Below are 19,112 nucleotides of genomic sequence, written 5' to 3' on the forward strand. Positions count from 1 at the left end.
GGCAAGAATACTGGAGTGGGTTGCCATGTCCTCCTCCAGGGGATCTTTCCGACCCAGGGATGGAACATGAGTCTCTCAGGTCTCCTGCCCTAGTAGGTGGGTTCTTAACCAGCTGAGCCATCAGGAAAGCTGCTTTATAAACTTGTGTTACTTTCTACAGCACAGCAAAAGGAATCAGCTGTATGTATACATATGTTCCCTGTTTCTTGGATTTTCATCCCATTTAGGTCACCACAGAGCCCTGAGAAGAGTTCCCTGAGTTACTCTGTAGTTTCTAACTAGTTAGCTCTTTTATGTACACTATCAGTACTGGACATGGCTATCCCAGTCTCCCAATTCATTCCCCCCAACCATGTGACCATTTATAGTACCTACTCTGTATGTGACCATTTATGGCAGGGGTCTCCAACCCTCAAGACAGATCAATACTGGTCCATGGACCTGTCAGGAACCAGGCTCCACAGCAAGAGTTGAGCTGATGAACCTTCATTTACTGTTCCCCAACACTTGTGTTAGCCTGAACCATCACCCTCCATGGAAAAACTGTCTTCCATGAAACCTGTCCCTGGTGCCAAGTCATGTAGAGAGCTGACTCGACTCGGAATTCTTGGTCAAAAAGCAGGCTCCTGTCCAGGCTTCCTCCCTGCAAATGCTTCAGCTTGCAGTTCTGTGACCTGTGTTGACTGCCTTCAGCTGCCATCTTCCAGTCTCAGCTGCATACATTAAAATAAAATTACCAGTGCCAGAGGCACAGAGCATTACCAGGCTCAGAGCTGCATACTGGAGTCAGCTGGGAAACTTTTTACCACTGAGCCTCTGGTTTCTGCTCTGAGGTTCTGATTTACTTGGCCTGGGAGGCAGAGGGGATACTTCCCTCCCAGCGGTTAAGATTCTGCCTTCCAGTACAGAGGGTGCGGGCTTGATCTCTGGTCTGCGAACTAAGATTCCCACATGATGCAGGGTATGACCAAAACTTTAAAAGCTTCTGAGGAGACTCTAGGGAGTGAAAAGTCTCTCAGTCATGTCTGACTCTTTGTTGTATCAATTCAGTTCAGTTCAGTCGCTCAGTTGTGTCTGACTCTTTGTGACCCCATGGACTGCACCACCCCAGGCCTCCCTGTCCATCACCAACTCCCGGAGTTAACTCAAACTCATGTCCGTTGAGTTCATGATCTGAGCCACAGTCAGCTTCCGGTCTTGTTTTTGCTGACTGTATAGAGCTTCTCTATCTTTGGCTGCAAAGAATATAATCAATCTGATTTCGGTATTGACCATCTGGTGATGTCCATGTGTAGAGTCTTCTCTTGTGTTGTTGGAAGAGGTTAGGGTTAGAGTTAAGGTTATAGTCCATGGAATTCTCCAGGTCAGAGTACTGGAGTGGGTAGCCTTTCCCTTCTCCAGGGGATCTTCCCAACCCAACGATCGAACCCAAGTTTCCCCCATTGCACTCAGTTGAGTGCACCAGGGAAGCCACCAGGAAGACATGAGGGAAGTGAACTGGGGCCTCCTGCATTGCAAGCAGATTCTTTACCAGCTGACCCACCAGGGGAACCCAGGGAGACTCTAAAGTATGGTCAACAAAAGTTTGTAAATTACACTGCTTCAAATTTTCAGTTGAGTTTTGTTGCAGGAATCTGAAGTTGGAAGACAATCACAGGTGAAAAACCAATGTTTGTATTATGAGGTTAACATTAAAAAAGGAAGCATATAACACAAGTCCAGAGATTACTAACAAATGCTACCAGAGATGTTTACTTCAAAAACACTTGGAAATGTAGAATCAGCGTTGCTTGTCCTGCTTCAGATAGAATGCCCAGGAAAAGACTGATGGTTTGTATTTCTTCCTGGCTTATTTCTGCCCATCCATGTCAGCAACATGCTTTGTTTCTGCTGGGTGAAAAGCTGTCAAATCATCCCGAGGGGCTCAGCATCCCCTGGGCCAGTGAGACCCCAGGAGCCTTCCTTCTGGGTGGAATAGATCTGAAAGGGCTCCTATCTGTCCTTTAACCTGAGTGACAAATGCCTTTAATTGCTGATCAGGAAATGTTGGGCTTTCCTGATGGCTCCTAAAATGCAGAAGACACAGGTGATGCAGGTTCGATTGCTGGGTCAGGAAGAGACCCTGGAGGAGGAAATGGCAACCCACTCCAGTATTCTTGCCTGGGAAATTCCATGGACAGAGGAGCCTGGCAGGCTCAAAGACAGTCAGGCATGACTGAGCGACTAAGCGTAGGAACTGTTGACATACAACCAAATTTAGCACTCTAAGTTTGGATGAACAGTCTAGTCAGACTGTCAGACCCAGTTCAATCACTTCCTTGTAGAATCAGTTTTCAGATGGGAACCAGTCATGCAAAGCTGGGATTGGTTAGTGGTTTTGGCTGTACACAGGAGGGCTGGACCACATTAGGTGAAATAGGGTCTTGTTATCTGGAGATGAAGGATGGCTTCAGACATTTGTGTGTGGTTGCCAAGTTCACAAGGGGTGATGGCTCTGTGATAAGATAGGAGTCCTGCTACTCAAATATTAATCTAGGTATTACTGTGAAGCTATTCTGCAGATGTAATTCAAACCACTCACTGTGGACTCTGAACAAGGAATTTTCTTGGATGATCTGGGTGGGCCTGAATCAGGTGAAGTTCTTAAATCAGGGCTTACACAAGAGAGGATTTTCACCTGAACCTGTGTTCTTTTCTGATCATGCTCCCTTCTGACTGACTAGCCTATGGACTCTGTCATGCCCCACAATCATAGGAGCCAATTCCTTGTGATGAATCTCAATATTGTGTATGCATCTTCTACTTAGAGAAGGAAACGGCAACCCACTCCAGTATTTTTGCCTGGAGAATTCCATGGACAGAGGAGCCTGGTGAGGCTACAGTCCATGGAGTCAGAGTCAGACACGACTGATTGAATAAAACTGTCTTCTGGCTCTGCTTCTTGGGTTGATAGAGATGAGCAATGAACAAGAATGTCCACAAGGGGGCCTCGCTGGGTTCAGTTCAGTCCATCCTGTTTGACTTTGCAACCACGTGGACTACAGTGTGCCAGGCCTCCCTGTCCATTGCCAACTCCCAGAGTTTACCTTTTTATCAGGTCAGTATCAGTCCTTCCAATGAATATTCAGGGATGATTTCCTTTAGGATGGACTGGTTGGCTTTCCTTGCAATGCAAGGGACTCTCGCCAGAGTATTAAAACACAATTCAAGGGATTTGTATCAAGTCAGGCAGATGAAAATAAGGAATGAATTAAATTCTAACTTATTTAGCTGCCCTAGAGGTACCCTGTGAGAGCTCTGCATTTTTCTCTCCCAAACAAGCTTGGTCCTGAAGTCCAGCCCCGAACTGCCACTGCCGCAGGGCACCGGTTGACCCCTCTCACCTTTTCCCCAACACGCCCTCCCCCAAGAACTTATACAACGTCCTCCACAAACTCCTGTTCCTTCTATCAGGACACTTCTATCTGGTTCTTGTAGAGGTGCTTCCTGAATACCCAAGACGTGAGAACAGACTCAGAGACCACTTCATACACACAGGGCATATGTTTATGGGTCACTCAGGGCTTTTTATTTTGCACACGAACCCACTGGACACTTCAGAGATGACAATCTAGATACACGGAGCTCTGGATACTTGGTGGAAGCGAGGTGAGAAGAACAATGATTTGGGCCAAGTACGTGATTTCAGAGCTAGGGTTTCCAGCAGGGCTCCAGATGGTCAGGCGTGGCTTCTGCAGCAGGTCTAAGGAAGCGGTGGGGACGTCACAGGACGAGGAGAGGGCAGGTAACCCCCCTGTGGGCATCAGCGGGGGCCTCACACTGCCCGGTGATATCAGACGCAGGTCTAAGGAGCCAACGAGTGACTGCAGGGGCTCACCTGCCCACAGCTTACTTGGCGAGCGGGTTTCTGAAGCTCCTGCCGGCAAACTTGGCCTTGCTGCCCAGTTCCTCTTCAATTCTTAGGAAGCAGGGAGAGAGATGGGGAGAGAAAAGACAGACGTCAAACTTCAATGCAGTAAATTTTCCCACCCAGAGAGGTGGTCAAGGACACACTTGTTAAGAACTTGGGGACTCAACCCTCATTCAGTCTGCCTGACTAATCCCTAAACTTGAACTTCTTGGAGATGCCAGGAATAGAAAATATGGGCTCTTCTCATGCACCTGGTCTCCTTCCTTCCCCGCCTTCCTAATGTAAGAAATGGTAGAACTGTGATTTCTTAGAATACTTAAAAAAGAAAAAAAAAAAAGAAAGGATAACCCAGTTTCTTGAACCAATGAGTGGTATAGGGAAAAACGGCGGGGGCACTCATCAGTGTGAACTCTGGATCCTGATGTCAAAAAAAGAAATGGCCACTTTGCAACAAGAGAGGAGACAGACTAGATGAACAGACCCAATGTTGGCACCAAGAAATTACCACTAATCGTGGGAACCATCATGGTAAGAGTGGTTATGTTAAAAAACAAAAGTAAATCTTTCTCTGAAATATACACAAGTGAAATCATAAAATGCCTGGAATTTGCTTTAAGATTTGTCAGAAAAGGGCGTAGAGACAAAACACGGAGGAATATGAACAGCGGGTACATGCACGTGATGGAGAGGGAGTACAGTCTACTATTCACTTATATTTTATATGCTTGGCATTTTCCAGGATAAAGTTTTAAAGATGGGGTAATGTGGGAGGACTTATGAAATGGACGTTCCTTTTCCGTTCAAGACTAGAAGAAAAAAAAAGAAGGGCAGGTCTCCCTGTGTTTATAGGCAAAGCTTCCCAAGGACAAAAAAGGGAGAGACTAGAGACTAGACTAGGCGCTGAACACTGGAAACCCTGCAGTTTACCCTTTGGCAATTTTGCTTCTCTCTGAGCTCTGTTATCCTGCCCACAAAACAAGGCTGTGAAGTGAGAGAATCACTAAGGCCCCCTTGTAGCCCCCCTAAATTCTAGGATTCAATTGTCCGGAGGGGAGTGGTTTCCTCTCCCCCCAGCAGCCACCAGGCAGGTCGTGCGGAGCAGGCCCGCTCCAGGGGAGGGCTGTCAGGTGCCTGACTGGCCCCAGCCCAACACCACTGGGGCCGGGCGCCTGCCCCACCTTGTACAGCCGAGCACAGCCTGGGGCTCCTCCTGGAGACCAAGCCCACACTCAGTGCGGGCAGTCTCTTACCTGAGGATCTGGTTGTACTTGGCCAAGCGCTCGGATCGGCATGGGGCACCAGTCTTGATCTGGAAGCAGAAAACAAAGGCCACAGTTGCTTACAGTGGACACTGAATCCTCTCGGACGCTTTGGGCAAGGGCAGGGTGCCAGGTAGAGACAGCAAGGCCTTAAGCAGGCTCTCTGACCTAGGAAGGGCGGGTAAAAGGGGCACCCAAGACTCCATTCTCTCCACCCACACCCCAGGTCTGTGTTCAGGAGAAGCAAGGCCTGCCCTTCGTGTCAGGGAGCTCCTTACCTGCCCCGTGCACAGCCCCACCACCAGGTCAGCAATGAAGGTGTCCTCAGTCTCCCCGGAGCGATGCGACACCATGACGCCCCACCCGTTGGACTGGGCCAGCTTGCACCTAGGAGCCAGAGAAAACCAGATGGCATGGCTCCACGGCTCAGGCACCGCAGCCCCTCCTGGCCTCCTGAGCCCTCAACTGCTGGGAAAAGGATAACCCTCGACCTCCCGCGAAGGCCCAAGGACGTTCTCTGCCCTGTAGTCACGTTTGGAAAACTAGTGGGTTCAGCCTCCTTGAGAGAGGTGTGTGCGTGCCCGGACTGACATTCTCTGTGTGATATGGAATCCTGAGTGCATGGACACCCAGTGGTCAGAACCAGGCCACAAGGGCCAAATGTCCCGGGCCCCTGCGGGCCACTGCTAACTTTAAATGTCACCTGTAGTTCCAATCAGAAGCCCCCTCCCCACCACCAAGTTCAGGCCCCTCTCTTCACAAGAGCTGCCCCCAGAGGGAGGGCACTCACGCCTGCAGGGACTCAGTAACAGAGCCAATCTGGTTCACTTTGAGCAGGAGGCAGTTGCACGATTTCTCGCTCACGGCCTTGGCGATCCGCTTGGGGTTGGTCACCGTGAGGTCGTCCCCCACCACCTGGATCCCCGCGCTGGCGGTGAACTTCTGCCAAGCTTCCCAGTCATCCTGGTCGAAGGGGTCCTCGATAGACACCACTGAGGAGAGTAGAGTGTTTTATCAGGGTGGCCTCCCAGGCTGCTGACCACCAACGCCACTGGAGCCCCCCACCCCCACCCCCGAACTGCAGACAGCCCCTCCCTAAAGCAAGTCCTGGAAGGAGTCCGCCCTACCCAGCCCTCCTGTGACAGGGAGCACAGTAATTGCAATCCTGCAATCCCATGGCTGTGGAGGCAGAAAACCTACTGCCCAGGGGGTTCTCAGTTTAGTGCCACCGAGGGTAAGAACATGGCTGTGGACCCAGAGGGGTGACTCTGGGGTTTGCGTTCCAGCCCCATCTCCACCAAGGTGTTCAATGTTAAATGCGGGCACTCAGAGGCACTGCCTGGTGTGAACACCTGTGCCACTGTTGGCTGAGTGCCCCTGGGCAAGTTCTAACCCACTCTCTGCCTCTGTCCCCTCTCCCGTGCGCATCAGGTAACACAGAGCCTAGAGGAGTGCCTGGCAGTCCTAGTTCTCAAAGGTCCTTGCCTCACATCTGCTCATTCACGAGGCTGTTGTAACAGTGACACAAGGCGCTCACACCATGTCACCACCACAGGCCGGCGATACCCGCCACTCACACCCGCAGCCGCCTTGGGAACACTCACCTGGGTAGTCCCTGATGAAGGACTTGTACAGGTTGGCCAGCTCGTCGGGTGTGATGTACCTGTTGGGGTCATCAGGCGACTTGAAGTCCAGGTCATACTTGCCCGACCTGTAGAACTCAGAGGCAGCTACGTCCATGCCGATGACAACCTTGTCGCTATAGCCAGCCTTGCCAATGGCATTCTTCAGCAGCTCCAGGGCTGGAAAGAGATGGTGGTGACGACTTTGGAGACCAGGCCAGCTCTGCCCAGTGCGAACCATAACAGAGGGAAGATAAGGTGCTCTGGCCCCAACCACCAGTCTCAAGATTCCAGGAAACTTTATGTTCTGGGGCAAGAAACCTTTGCTCAGGGCCACGAGTGCATGGCCAAGTTGGAAACTGACTCTCAGAGGCTTTTTCACTGACAAATGCTCCCAAATTTAGCACCAAAGAACAGCTGTGCTGGCCAAGATACAGTTACAGTGACCAGCTGAGATCAGCTGTCCCAAAGAACAGGCTTTAAATAGAGCCAAGACAGAGGATAAGATGGTTAGACAGCATCACCAACTAAACTGACATGAATCTGAGCAAACTTCAGGAGAGGGTGAAGGATAGGAGCCCTGGCATGCTGTAGTCCATGGGATGGAAGAGTCAAGACACGATTTACGTGACTGAACAAAAGGCTGAAATCCAAGAGGGAGCCCAGTGGACTGACGGGGAGCCCCACACTGAGGCCCCGCCACTAGGCTCTGCTGTCCAGGTCCAGGCTCAGGGTCGGCCTCACTCAGAAGCACTGCCCGCAGGTAAACTGACCAAGACACTGGCTACTGTTGAACAGCAAAGATGCCCAAGACTCAAACCACGTGAAAGGGCTGGTTTTTTATAAGTTAAAATAGTCGAATGTCAGCTATTGTGTATGACTGACCCAAAGGTTAGGATAGACATTTCCTTTCACTAACCATCCCGGAAGCCCATGATATATGCTTGGAACCCTAGATTTTTCTTCTAAAACAAAAAATTCAGCCATGAATTCTTCTCCTAAGACTTCCGTATCCTCTATTCAACTCTCACATTTAATTCTGCGTCTAAGGATTCAAAGCAAAACAAAGCATGTGTGACATTACCGTGGCTGAATGACCTGAAACCTCAGCATGCCAGTATCCTTAAACGGAGTAGGCAGCACACTTCTGCCATCGCTGGGAAGCAAGGATGGGAGAACAAACTGCCTCTCAAGCCCACTGTCAGTTTAAGCAAATCATTGGGCCATTTAGAAATCAAATAAATAAGAAAACTTCTTTTTTTTAAGGAAGTGTTAGTTTCTTAAATCACAAATGGTTTTGTGATTTGGTACTTGATGAATGCCAAGTGGAAAAGCAGCAGACTGGGGGTGGTGGGGGGTGGGGCGTGGAGGGGGCCCACGGTGCCCAGGGTGGGGGCTCCCCTGGAGTTGCTACCTTCTTTGTTTTCCAGGATGTTTGGGGCAAAGCCGCCCTCATCTCCCACATTGGTGGCGTCCTTCCCATATTTCTCCTTGATGACATTCTTCAGGTTGTGGTAAACCTCTGCTCCAATGCGCATGGCCTCCCGGAAATTTTCGGCCCCAACAGGAAGGATCATAAACTCCTGCATGGCCAGCTTGTTGCCAGCGTGAGAGCCACCGTTGATGACATTGAAAGCCTGTAGGGAGAGAGAGGAGTATAGCTTCTGGCCTGGAGGGTCTCCCTGCCCCCAGCAGCCCCCCAATGCCCAGCTCCCGCATGGAGCCCGTGCATCACTGCACTGTAGCCACCACCACAGGTGCACACAATCCAACAAGTACAGAGGCCCTCTCCCACCGACAATTGAGAAGGTGGGTGCTCAAGGTCACTGTCAGCCGGTGCTGGCAGAGCTGTCTGCAGCCGAGACTCCCAGAGCCTGCTCGTACCCTTGTGCTGGAGGATCACATACGGATGAGCTGGAGAGGCGGGAGGTCTCGGGTCCCCACGAGAAAGCAAACACCCCCCCACTCCGCACACGGGAAGCTCAAACCAGCCACTCACCGGAACTGGCAGGATGACCTCGGCATTGCCAGCCAAGTCGGCGATGTGGCGGTAGAGGGGCACCCCCTTCTCCACGGCACCAGCCTTGCAGACAGCCAGGGACACGCCCAGGATGGCGTTTGCACCAAACTTGGCTGGAGCAGAACAGAGTTCAATGAAGGCATGTCTTAACTCACCAGCCTTCCCCCAGCTGGCTTTCCCACCTGGACCACCACTGTGTGCACCCTGGATTGTATTCTGAACCTCTTCGTCTCTATCACATCAGAAATACAACAGCCCACTTCCCACATATACCCATCTGCTCTTTCCCCCAAAGAGAAAGCCCTTTCTTTGGTCTATGGAACTCTACAAAGTTCTGCAAATTGCTGGACTATCTGAAGCACAGGCCTCTTCTGAGTAACACTCCACACCTGCTGCTGTCAGCTGGCTGTACTCCTGATACTTAAAAACGTAATTTATGAATGTGAGGCAAGGACCACAGGTATCTGGTCACATAACTCATTGTCAGGGACAACATGACCTCTCCCCAAGGGACTTAAAAAGAGTCTTCAGGAGAAGACACGACCTTCCTGGCAAAGATTCCACTCTGGCCACTCACACTTATTTTCTGTGCCGTCCATCTCTATCATCAGCTTGTCGATCTTCTCCTGCTCCACGACATTCAGCTTCTGCAGGGAGAAGGGAGGGTGAGCTGCTTGGAGGGGAGAGTGCTTCTACCCACACACCCTGGGCCCTCCTGTCACAGAGCCACCAGCCCGGGGAACCGTGCAAAGCCCAGGTCGGTTCTGTGCTTATCCATGTCAGGAGAAAACAGAGACACAATACTGCCCTTCACAGGCTCTAAGAGCATCACGTACTTCTCCCAGCATTGTGACTTTGGGGGCCGTAAAACAACAGAACTCATTGTTCTTTATTTGAAGAGCTGTGCTCATCAAAGTCAGTTTCTGCTGTCACTCAGCTGTCCTCAGTGAGGACGTCTGAGTATCTGATGGGAGATACCAGTTTTGTGGGTAGTCCACAAGGCCAAAATAATAATAATAATAATAACAACAACAACAACAATCTTTATTTAATGTCTTAGACCAGGTTGTGTGTAGCATGTGGGATCTTAGTTCCCTGACCAGGGATCAAACCTAGGCCTCCTGCATTGGGAGTGTGGAGTCTTAATCACTGGACTGCCAGGGAAGTCCCCAAAATGTTTGATAACTGACCAAAATGAATACATTTGGTGAGAGTATAAAGTAACCAAATTGGCATCTTAAAAACCGGCTCAAAGTAATGAAATAAAAGTCAACATTACTTTAAAAACTTCACAACAGCAAATTATTTATCATCTTTCTCATTAAAAAACTAAAATACAAAAAGAAAACAAAAATCTCTTTAAGTCCATCACACCCTGTTAACACTTCGGCATCTTTTAACTTTTGTGTCCAGGCAACTTTGGGTAAAGTTAGAGGTCACCCCAGCAGATGGCTTGAGGCCAACACTCACCAGGAGTAACCAACAAAAGAAAATGTCCAGGAAAGCCCTGCTCACAGTCAGCCGTGCCAGCTGAGGGCACCGAGAGGAGGGGATGGCAGAGCAGTGATGGAGATGCTGCCTGGGGACCAATCACAGCGGGCCACGTGGGCCGGCCACAGCAGGCAAGCTGGGAATAGAACCAGCAGAGGTGCCACTTGCCATGGTCACAGAGTGGACCTGGGAGAGGGACCATGCCAAGGAGGACACATGAGGCCAGGCTCGGCCATAGGAGTCTGGGAGGGAGGGGCTGGAGGGAGGACAAAAGCGACAAAAAATAGCTGAGCAGGTTGGGCTGTGAGGTCCCCAGGCCCACTTCCTCTACAGCAGCTGCATTTATGTTTGCCATATTGAGGCTCCAAATAGGATTTTATTTAACAAAAGTTCTGCTGTTTAAACATATAGTAAGTAATTCCACAGCTCATGAAAAATGAGTCAGTGGCCATGGGTACTACATTCAACACCCCTGGGAGCCACCCTTAAAATCTGGATCTCAACTCCCCGGAGGTCAAGATCACTGCTGGGAAACATCAAGGCTCTTGGAGCCTCCTGTCCCTCAGATCCATTTTCATGCTGTTAGACATGGCCACACAGGCAGAGGGCGGGTCAGCAAAGACCAAGTAACTCGCATGCACGACAGGGAATCCCACCAGCTTCTTTAGCTCTCAGAATAAGCTCTTCCTTAAACAGGGAAGCCCCCCGGCCTGGACTGGGCGGCGCTCTGATAGCATTAATATACATTAGTCATCAGGAGGCAGGTCCTACCTTGCTAACCAGGGCAGGCGCAATAGTTTTATTGATGTGCTCAACAGCCTTTGAGACACCTAGAAGGAATAATCAAATCAAATTACCGATGCTGATGAAAGAGGCTCGAGCAGCGCTGCTGGAGAACCGCTCACCATATTCACCCAGATATTCAGAGCCCACCAGAGACCTTCAACGGGACCCCTGGCCCTCTCCCCCTGGAATCGGAGGGCTTTCTGGCCCAGTCTGAGTGCTCTTACCTAGGACCCCCATGGGTTAGAGCCACACACAGAGCCGCCAAACAGACTGTCTGGAGGGAGGTTAGTTGGCAAGACCATGCACTGGACAGGCCAACCGCAGAGGCTAAAGGCCGCCCCGTGTGCATTACCTGTGTGCACAGGGCTGGTGCCAGGAACTCGTTAACATACTTAACGGGTCTGGAGACACCTAACCAGCAGAGATTGACAGAGAAGGAAAAAAGAAAGCCTCAGAAGAGAACAGGTTTGTGAAGGACGCTGAGTGAGAGAAAGAGAGGAAACAGGTAGGTGGGAGAAGGCGGTGGGGACCATGCATTTGTCCTCGTCATAACTGAGGCGAGGTGCGGTCCTCCTGCCGTGGGCAGGTGTCCACCTGGGCTGCCAGTGAGACCCCTCAGGAGAGCTCTTTCCAGAAGCTGCCCCCCTGCAGTGGAGCCACTGTGACCCTGGCCCTGTGTCCCCCTCAACTTGACCTCGCTCGCTGCTGCCCCTCCGATGCAGTGTTCCTCATCGCCCTGCCCTGGAAAGTTGGCAGCCCACTCGTGCCCTCCATCTCCTCACAGTGCGGCCCTCGGGAGGGCCACGAACTGTGACACAGCCTGTGCTCCTGCCTTCTCTCCAGAACCAAGTCCCATCCCCGGGGTGACACTGCTCCGTGGAGAGAGCAGTCCAGCCCCGTCTGCTTTCCTGTGACCTGGCCTCTGGTGAACGTGTGCACACAGACCACCGGAGGCCGGCTCTGCCAGAGAGACAACTGATCTATCCGTGATGAGTCGGAAGCCTCCAAGCCCTGAGTCCGCACCCCAGGAAGAGGCCTGCCGGCCGGGAAGGCCCTCAGAGCCCTCCTTGAGGACAAAGGCTTCTCCTGAGCACTAGCTAACGTGTCTCCTTCTCCCTCATTCCCTGGCCCAACCAACCAGACTGGAGACAAATCACAGGAGAAAGAATGTGAAAATGCCTGCCTTGGGTTACAGGCTCAGGGACCCTGGCATCATGCTCGCCGTCCACACCCTGGGCCAATCAGAGGTCTCCTGCCCTCAGATGCAAGCTGCAGGGAGGAGGGAGGTGGGTCTGCACTCACCTTTCCCCATGTAGCGCGTCTTATCATTGTCCCGGAGCTCCAGGGCCTCATAGATTCCAGTTGAGGCGCCACTGGGCACAGCAGCTCTGAAGAGACCTGGATGTTGAGAGAGGAAGGAGGGAAAAATGTTTACTAATGATTAAGCAATAGCTCCCAGATCCCTCCCAGCACAGAGGGCATCTGCCCTCAGGAAATGGTCACCTCCTTCCAACACGGGAAGACTAAGATGGCTGTTCCTCCTGCCTCCCGTGCTTTTGACTTTATACCAAAGATGCTACAGCAGAGCTGATGAATTTCTCTAGTTTAAAGATAAAGGTCTAGAGCAGAGCCTCTCCAGTTTTAATGTGTGCACACAGCACCTGTGGGTTAAAATCCAGGCCCTGAGACATGACAGGACATTTGAGTCCACATCCCTAAAAGCTCCCAGGTGGTGCCCTGCAGCTGGTCCATAGACCACCCCCCGCCACACAGTCCAGCAGAAACACCATGAATCCACTTGTGGGATTTGCCATGTTCTAGGAGCTAGTAACCCACGCAAACACCAAGCTATTTTAGACAGTCCAGCTAGAGAGCACTGTTGCTAAGCTTCCCTTAGACAACTGAGATCGGGTTGCTAGCTCTCACGTCTGGAAGGGGATGGTTCAAGAGCAATCACTACGGCTCATGTGCCTCAGCTTCGGCAGCAGCCAACGCTACTTGGAGGTTCTCTGCCTAACAGGACAGGTTGGGAGAGAAAAGGAATAAGGACAACAAAGGCGCAGAGTTAATCACACGAGAACCCAGTCACAGTCCTGCAGATACAGAAACCGGCTGCCTAGGTGAGCCTAGTGTGGAGCAAAGTGGCAGCTGTCCTTGGAGGACAGACGGTGTCAGGAAAGGTACTGTAGAGATCCGGTTACATGGGGCAGACAGGGTTAGGGGAGCAGGAAGTGCAGGCAGCCTCTCGAATCTCCTTGAAATTGTCAGGGACTTCCCCTCTGAGAGCTGGCAGGTGTGGGGATGTGAAGGCAACTCAATTCAAGAGGAAAAAACCAACCAAGTATCTCAGTCACACTTGGTTATGTGCTTGTTACAACATGACTATGTGAGCAGTGGGCCACATGTTCTTTGTATCCAGGCCCTGGCTTTCTCTGTATCCATCAGCTCTGGACGAGGGGAAGGAGCAATGGAAGTAAGAGTGACCCTAAGGTCAGCTATGGACTTTGGCTGATAACGTGTCAATACAGGCTTGACTCTAACAAAGGTTAGTCTAGGTGAAGAAGGTCAATTATGGACTTTGGGTGATAACGTGTCAATGCAGGTTTGACTCTAACTACTACTCAGGTGAGAGTGTTGATAGTGGGATGGGGGGTAGATGGGAACACTACTTTCCACTTGATTTTGCTGCGAACCTAAAACTGGTCTAAAAATAAATTCTAAGAAAGAAAGAAGTGATGAAAGGTTCTTAACAAATTTATGATTTTCTGGCACTTTTTTTCTTCCTGAAAAGGATTAAGACACATAAGAGAAAGTTCCATTCATTTAAGTGTTAAAAGACATTAATTTTAGTCATTTTAAAGAGTTTCAAAGAAAATGCCTCCCTCTCAACAATCTTTTAGCATCCTGGGTCTTTTTTCATTGTTCAAAGTCCATTAATTTCCAAGTGGAAAGTTCCACTCTCTAAGTGAACCAATCTCATAAACTGAAAGGAAATTCTTGCAATCTGAGAATCCACAAGGCACATGCCCAGAAGGAATGGTGTTCTCATGGCAACCCCCCCAGTTAACCACAGGTAGACTTCTGCTGGATAAATCTAGACTTGAGGGGCCTTCACTTTCTGGGCAAGGGGGAAGGCAGGACAGGAAGGGATGGGCTGAAGGTTCCTCTGCCAGGCCTGTGATTCAGACCATGACTCAGCTCTGACTGGCAGGTTCCTTTCCAACTTCACACACTTGGGCCATTTAGAAAATGGCTGAGATGTTGCTGGAGGTAACACAGGGGCTAGGGAAGCACCAGATTTTCTTAAAGTAAAAAAGATTAAGGAGGGGAGATTTTAAGAGGGACCCATCCTATTCTTTTCAAATCTGGGCAAATTTTTCCTATGTGGACTTATAGCCAGGTAAAAATACCAGCCTCTGGAATGTCCCAACACCCCCAAGTAAAAACTGTCCCTGATCCTCTAAGAGTGATCTCTGGAAGCAGAGATAAGAGCGCTATATATACCCTTATACTCCCCTAATCTCTTTCCTTTTCAAGGAAGATCCATCCTATTGCACCGTACCTACTTATTTGGTTACAACAAGCTGTGAGGCAAACGAGTGACGGGCCCTTTTAGGGACAAGGTATCACCTTACCTCCCTACCTCAGTGACCTAGGGGCGGACCTGTGTCCTGCTCTAAATACCAAGAAGCACAAGGGCCTCTTGCCTCCCAACCTCGGAGCATAGCCTACCAGCATGTGCAGATCAGAAAGAAAGGCTTTCAAGACCACAAGCTGTTTCTTGCCTAAGGCTCTGTCATTTGAAGCTTTAAAAAATGGAATGTGGTGCCAGGGATTAGAGAAACAAAAGTAGCACATACCTTTCGCGGTGAAGAGATCAACCTCAACAGTGGGATTCCCACGAGAGTCAAAGATCTCTCTGGCGTGGACCTTGAGGATGGACATGGTGAATTTCTGCAGGGAAACAGTTCACATTTTCCATGAACCATAACAAAGCCTCAACTCGTTATTTCAGAGGTCACAGCTGAGGATTCCTAGACTAGGAAAGAGTGCATATAACTAAAAATTAATGTAGGAAGGGTGACTAGAAAATGCCTGCTGGAAAGCAGTGGGAATTGTTCCTAAAAAGTAGGTGGGGGGCAGCTCTGAAAGGCCCTACTAGTTCAGGGCTGGTCCTGCAAGCAAAGAAAGCCTGACCACGTGTGTGCTGGTGGGATTAAAAAAAAAAACAAACTACAGGAGGAAAATCTGGTTTGTAGCGGAACAGTGAATTAAAAGCTAGAAACACAATTCATCAGGTAACTTGAATAGGTCGATATAGAATAATCAGAAATTATGAGGTTGGAAGGGAGGAGTGAGCCTCTTGGTGTGCTGTGAGCTTTGCCAATTTCTGAGCCTTTCAAACCTCACAGTGCTTGGGTCTTTAGCAAGACGGGGCACAAAAATAACGTTATCTAATTAGTGTTTCTTTCAATGGGCATTTCACCCCATCTAAAAATCTTAATTATGAAAGTCATGAATTGTACCTAGAGAAATGATTCTTTGAGCACCAGGATATGCCAAGAGAAGCTTCCTTTGAAAACACCTTAAAAAAAGGTGGCGGTTGCAGCTACAAAGAGTAAATATCAAGAGCTAAAAAGAAAAAAAAGTCCTCCTTTTCTTGCTTTCCCTCCCAGGGGCTCTCCAAGAAATAAACTAATTGAACAACTTGTAAGACAGAGGTAGACACCTAATCACTGTTCAGAAGCCATTATCTAACTGGGCCCTCCTCCAGTATCTTCTCTGGAATGTTCTGAAGCAGCAAATGGCATCTTTTTAAGTTTCAAAATTAGACATGAAGTCACGTGTGTGGCTTTGTCTTTGTAACAATGAAGTTTTTATTCACTAGCCAATAAAAAGACATCTAGTTTTTAATCTACTATCTTACAAAAAGGTAAATTTGCTTAAATTTTTTTTCGTTTTAAAATTCTAGTTAAAAAAAAAATATAATAAGATTCTAGTTAACTTTGGGGTTTGGGAAATCATACCTGTGTAACATTTATCACTGCCAAAAAGTTCCCTTAGGCCATTTCCATTCACTGTCCCCTCATCCTCAGGCCACCACTGATTTACTTTACAGATTTTAGATACACTTTTAAACACATCTTCATTTCACTACCTCATCACACAGTTGTAAGATTTCATTTTTGGCTTCCTTTTAGTGATACAAGACAAAGTAATCAACTTATTTCATGATGCAAAAATAAAATTCAACTTATCTTTAAATGGATAGAAAAACTTTTCTCCTAAGTCATTAAAATGCTATGAGCGCAGAGAGAGGGGAAGGTGGGTCTGACTGGGAGCCTGCACGGCTTTTTATCGGCCTAGACTGAACCCCGGACCAGGGGCAGCATGGCTGGACCGGGCAGCGGGGCCTACACGTGCCCCGGAAGCAGGTCAATCGGCTGCCCACACCACTCAAGGGGAAGACCACATTGCAGAGGAAGCAGCGAACAGGAAGATTTCGTAAAATACATCCTTTTTATGTCAGACCAGGGGTTGACTGTTGGTGGCCAACCCGGGGAGCCGAGAGCGGCTCGTGCCCGACCTGGGCGAGGTCGCCGGGAGGGCTTTCCAATGACTCCCCGGCTCCGCTGCAGTCTCTTCCAGGACAAGCGCCTTCTGAACCCTCATTAGTCCCTGCTCATTCCGGAGCAGCGACGGGCTGGACACCCAGGCGCCAGGCTGGGGGCCACCAGCGGGAGGTAGGGGCGCGGGGTCCGGAGGGGGTAGTTGCAGCTTCGCGGGAATCTCTCCTTTCCAGGCCCCTTTGTCCATTTTCGGAAGGGCCTGGCTTTAACGAGCACGCAGTTTGGACCTGGAGCGCTTCCCAAACCTTCTACCCTCGCCGCCTGTTGTCTTGGTGACCGCATGCTGCACCCCTGCTCTCCCGGGACAGTTACGCGGCCCCGTAACCCATAATCTCAGGCTGAGCTGCACTTTCCCCTCCGGAGAAACCGGGCGCCGAGCCCCAGCGTCGAGCCGCAACTCTGGCCAGGGAGGCCAGTCGCAAGCGCGGACCCACCCCTTCCCCATCCCAGCCGAACACCCCACCCGCAGTCTGACCGGCAGGAGGGCCCGCGGGCCCGGGGGACCCACGCGCCGCCCGCCCGGGCGCTTTCTCGGTAGCCCTTCCTCGAGTTCTCACCCGGCCGCCGGAGGTCGCCGCCCGAGAGAGAAGCAGAGGGTGCTGCAGACACCGAGGATGAGCGACAAGTCGCAACGTCCGAGCGCTCCGAGTGCCCCGAGCTCTTCTCCCCGCCGCTGGCCAGGACTTCCTGCCTAGCCCGGAGGGGACCCCGCCCACTTCCCGCCCCTCAGGCCCGCCCCCTCCGCGACGCCTTGCCATTGGCCCAGCGCGCTGTCACTCGGTCTCTCGTCCGAGGGAAGGGCGGAGCTGCGGCCAATACGGATGGTTAGAGGGGGCGACATACCAGGGAGGTGGGGCGGGACCGGGCTGGGACGTCCCCAGTGCCCCCGCAAATGGGTGGGGGTATGGACGAGTCCCAGTCCCCCTTTGCTTCACGTGGGGCTAAGCGCCCCCACCTCCGCCGGCGGAGCGGAATCTGTGGCTCTTGGGCCCTGGGGGAGAGGAGGGGCGGGGCGGCGCAGCCGGCATGAGGACTCGGGGTTCCGTCACGTACTCCGAGTCCCGCACGCACGCAGCGTCTCTCCGGCGCCGCACGTTCGGCCCACGACTTTGGTGACGACCTTCGCGGCCTGTCCTTTCTGGCCGTCCCACCCCTCGCCCCGCTGCGCGGTGCTGGAGACCCCAGTGGCAGGGAGACGTTGGAGGCCGCGTGCCCCTACCCGGCTCCCGGGCTGCCGAGCCGGGAGCATGGCCACGTGCGCTCACCCGCGCCTGCGCCCTGCGCTCCCGGCCGCCTGCCAAGGTGACACGGTCCCTTTGTCCTTGTGCGTCGGTCACACATGAGTTATCGGGCCAAGATAGAGGAAAGGATTTTGAGCACTTCCTACGGCCCAGGCACTCCTCCATGTGCGTGCCCAGGGTTAGTGCATTCTGAGGCTCTTGTTAATGTTGCATCTTAAAATGAGGCCCCATCCCTCCCTTTCTCATCCATGTGAACCATACTTGTCCTGGCATGTGTGTGTGTGTTGCTCAGTCGTGTCCGACTGTTTGCAACCACCATGAACTGTAGCCCAAGTGTGTGTGTGTGTGTGTGTGTGTGTGTGTGTGTTAGTCGCTCAGTCGTGTCCGACTCTTTGCGACCACCATGAACTGTAGCCCACCAGGCTCCTCTGTCCATGGAATTTTCCGGGCAAGGATATTGGAATGGGTTGCTATTTCCTTCTCTAGGGTATCTTCCCGACCCAGGGATGGAACTGGGATCTCCTGCATTGCTTGTGGATCCTTTACCTTCTGAGCTGCTAGGGGAGCCCTGGTTTGGCAGTGGAATTTCACACAGATCCTGGGGGATTTCTCAAAGTTCAAAACAGGCAATATTCCTCAGTGGTCTGACGAATGAAAAATAGACAACAGTAGATGTAGTTGTCTGTGCTGAAGAAAGAACTGATTCCCGTTTTAAATCAGTTCATAAGTACATCCCCCCCACCCCCACCCCAAACACACTCAAGCGAGGGCTTCATTTTCCAATAAGAATTATTTGTACTTAGCGCTCCTCTTGGTCTGTAATTCAGAGAGCTAAAACCGTGTCATACATCTTCAGGTTTAATACATTGCATAGAGAGATCAAAGTGTGTATTCAAATTATTATTTCTTCTTGTCAGCTGCAAAACCTGCTTTTCTTCCTTAATCCCTAGCTTTGGATAAAGCTGAAGGCCTACTAAGAAGAAAGATATTTAGGCTTAAATTCAGCAAAAAAGCAACAAGGAAATTGTAAAATGTTTGCCAGAGAATTATATGAATTTTGCAAGCAGAGTTTGTGATTTCCCCAACAATACACTGATGTTTCAGACTGCTTAAAACCAAGATCCCAGCCCCATGACTCAGCAGCTAAATCAAC

At 50.7% G+C, this 19,112-nt stretch overlaps 1 protein-coding gene across 1 annotated transcript; it reads right to left on the minus strand.

The window, feature by feature from the left end:
* Positions 1 to 3,541: 3,541 nt before the first annotated feature.
* ENO1 (enolase 1) lies at positions 3,542 to 17,409 on the minus strand. The gene is made up of 12 exons (XM_020873258.2): positions 17,276 to 17,409; positions 14,949 to 15,042; positions 12,391 to 12,486; positions 11,074 to 11,132; positions 9,389 to 9,458; positions 8,791 to 8,924; positions 8,206 to 8,428; positions 6,774 to 6,971; positions 5,960 to 6,161; positions 5,448 to 5,556; positions 5,161 to 5,219; positions 3,542 to 3,958 (listed from the first exon to the last, which is right to left on the minus strand). Exons 2-12 carry the CDS (start codon positions 15,031 to 15,033, stop codon positions 3,889 to 3,891), a joined length of 1,305 nt encoding a protein of 434 aa, XP_020728917.1. The 5' UTR covers positions 15,034 to 15,042; positions 17,276 to 17,409; the 3' UTR covers positions 3,542 to 3,888.
* Between the last annotated feature and the right edge of the window lie 1,703 nt (positions 17,410 to 19,112).

The sequence above is a fragment of the Odocoileus virginianus genome, chromosome 11 (genome assembly GCF_023699985.2).
Source record: "Odocoileus virginianus isolate 20LAN1187 ecotype Illinois chromosome 11, Ovbor_1.2, whole genome shotgun sequence".
Taxonomy (NCBI): Eukaryota; Metazoa; Chordata; class Mammalia; order Artiodactyla; family Cervidae; genus Odocoileus; species Odocoileus virginianus.

Excerpts from the sequence above, each read along its gene's own strand:
- ENO1 (XM_020873258.2), bottom strand. The coding sequence starts at position 15,033 with ATGTCCATCCTCAAGGTCCACGCCAGAGAGATCTTTGACTCTCGTGGG. Across the intron at positions 8,925-9,388 it reads GGACGGCACAGAAAATAAGT|CCAAGTTTGGTGCAAACGCC; the intron begins GTGAGTGGCCAG and ends GTTCTGCTCCAG. Across the intron at positions 6,972-8,205 it reads CATCCTGGAAAACAAAGAAG|CCCTGGAGCTGCTGAAGAAT; the intron begins GTAGCAACTCCA and ends ATCTCTTTCCAG.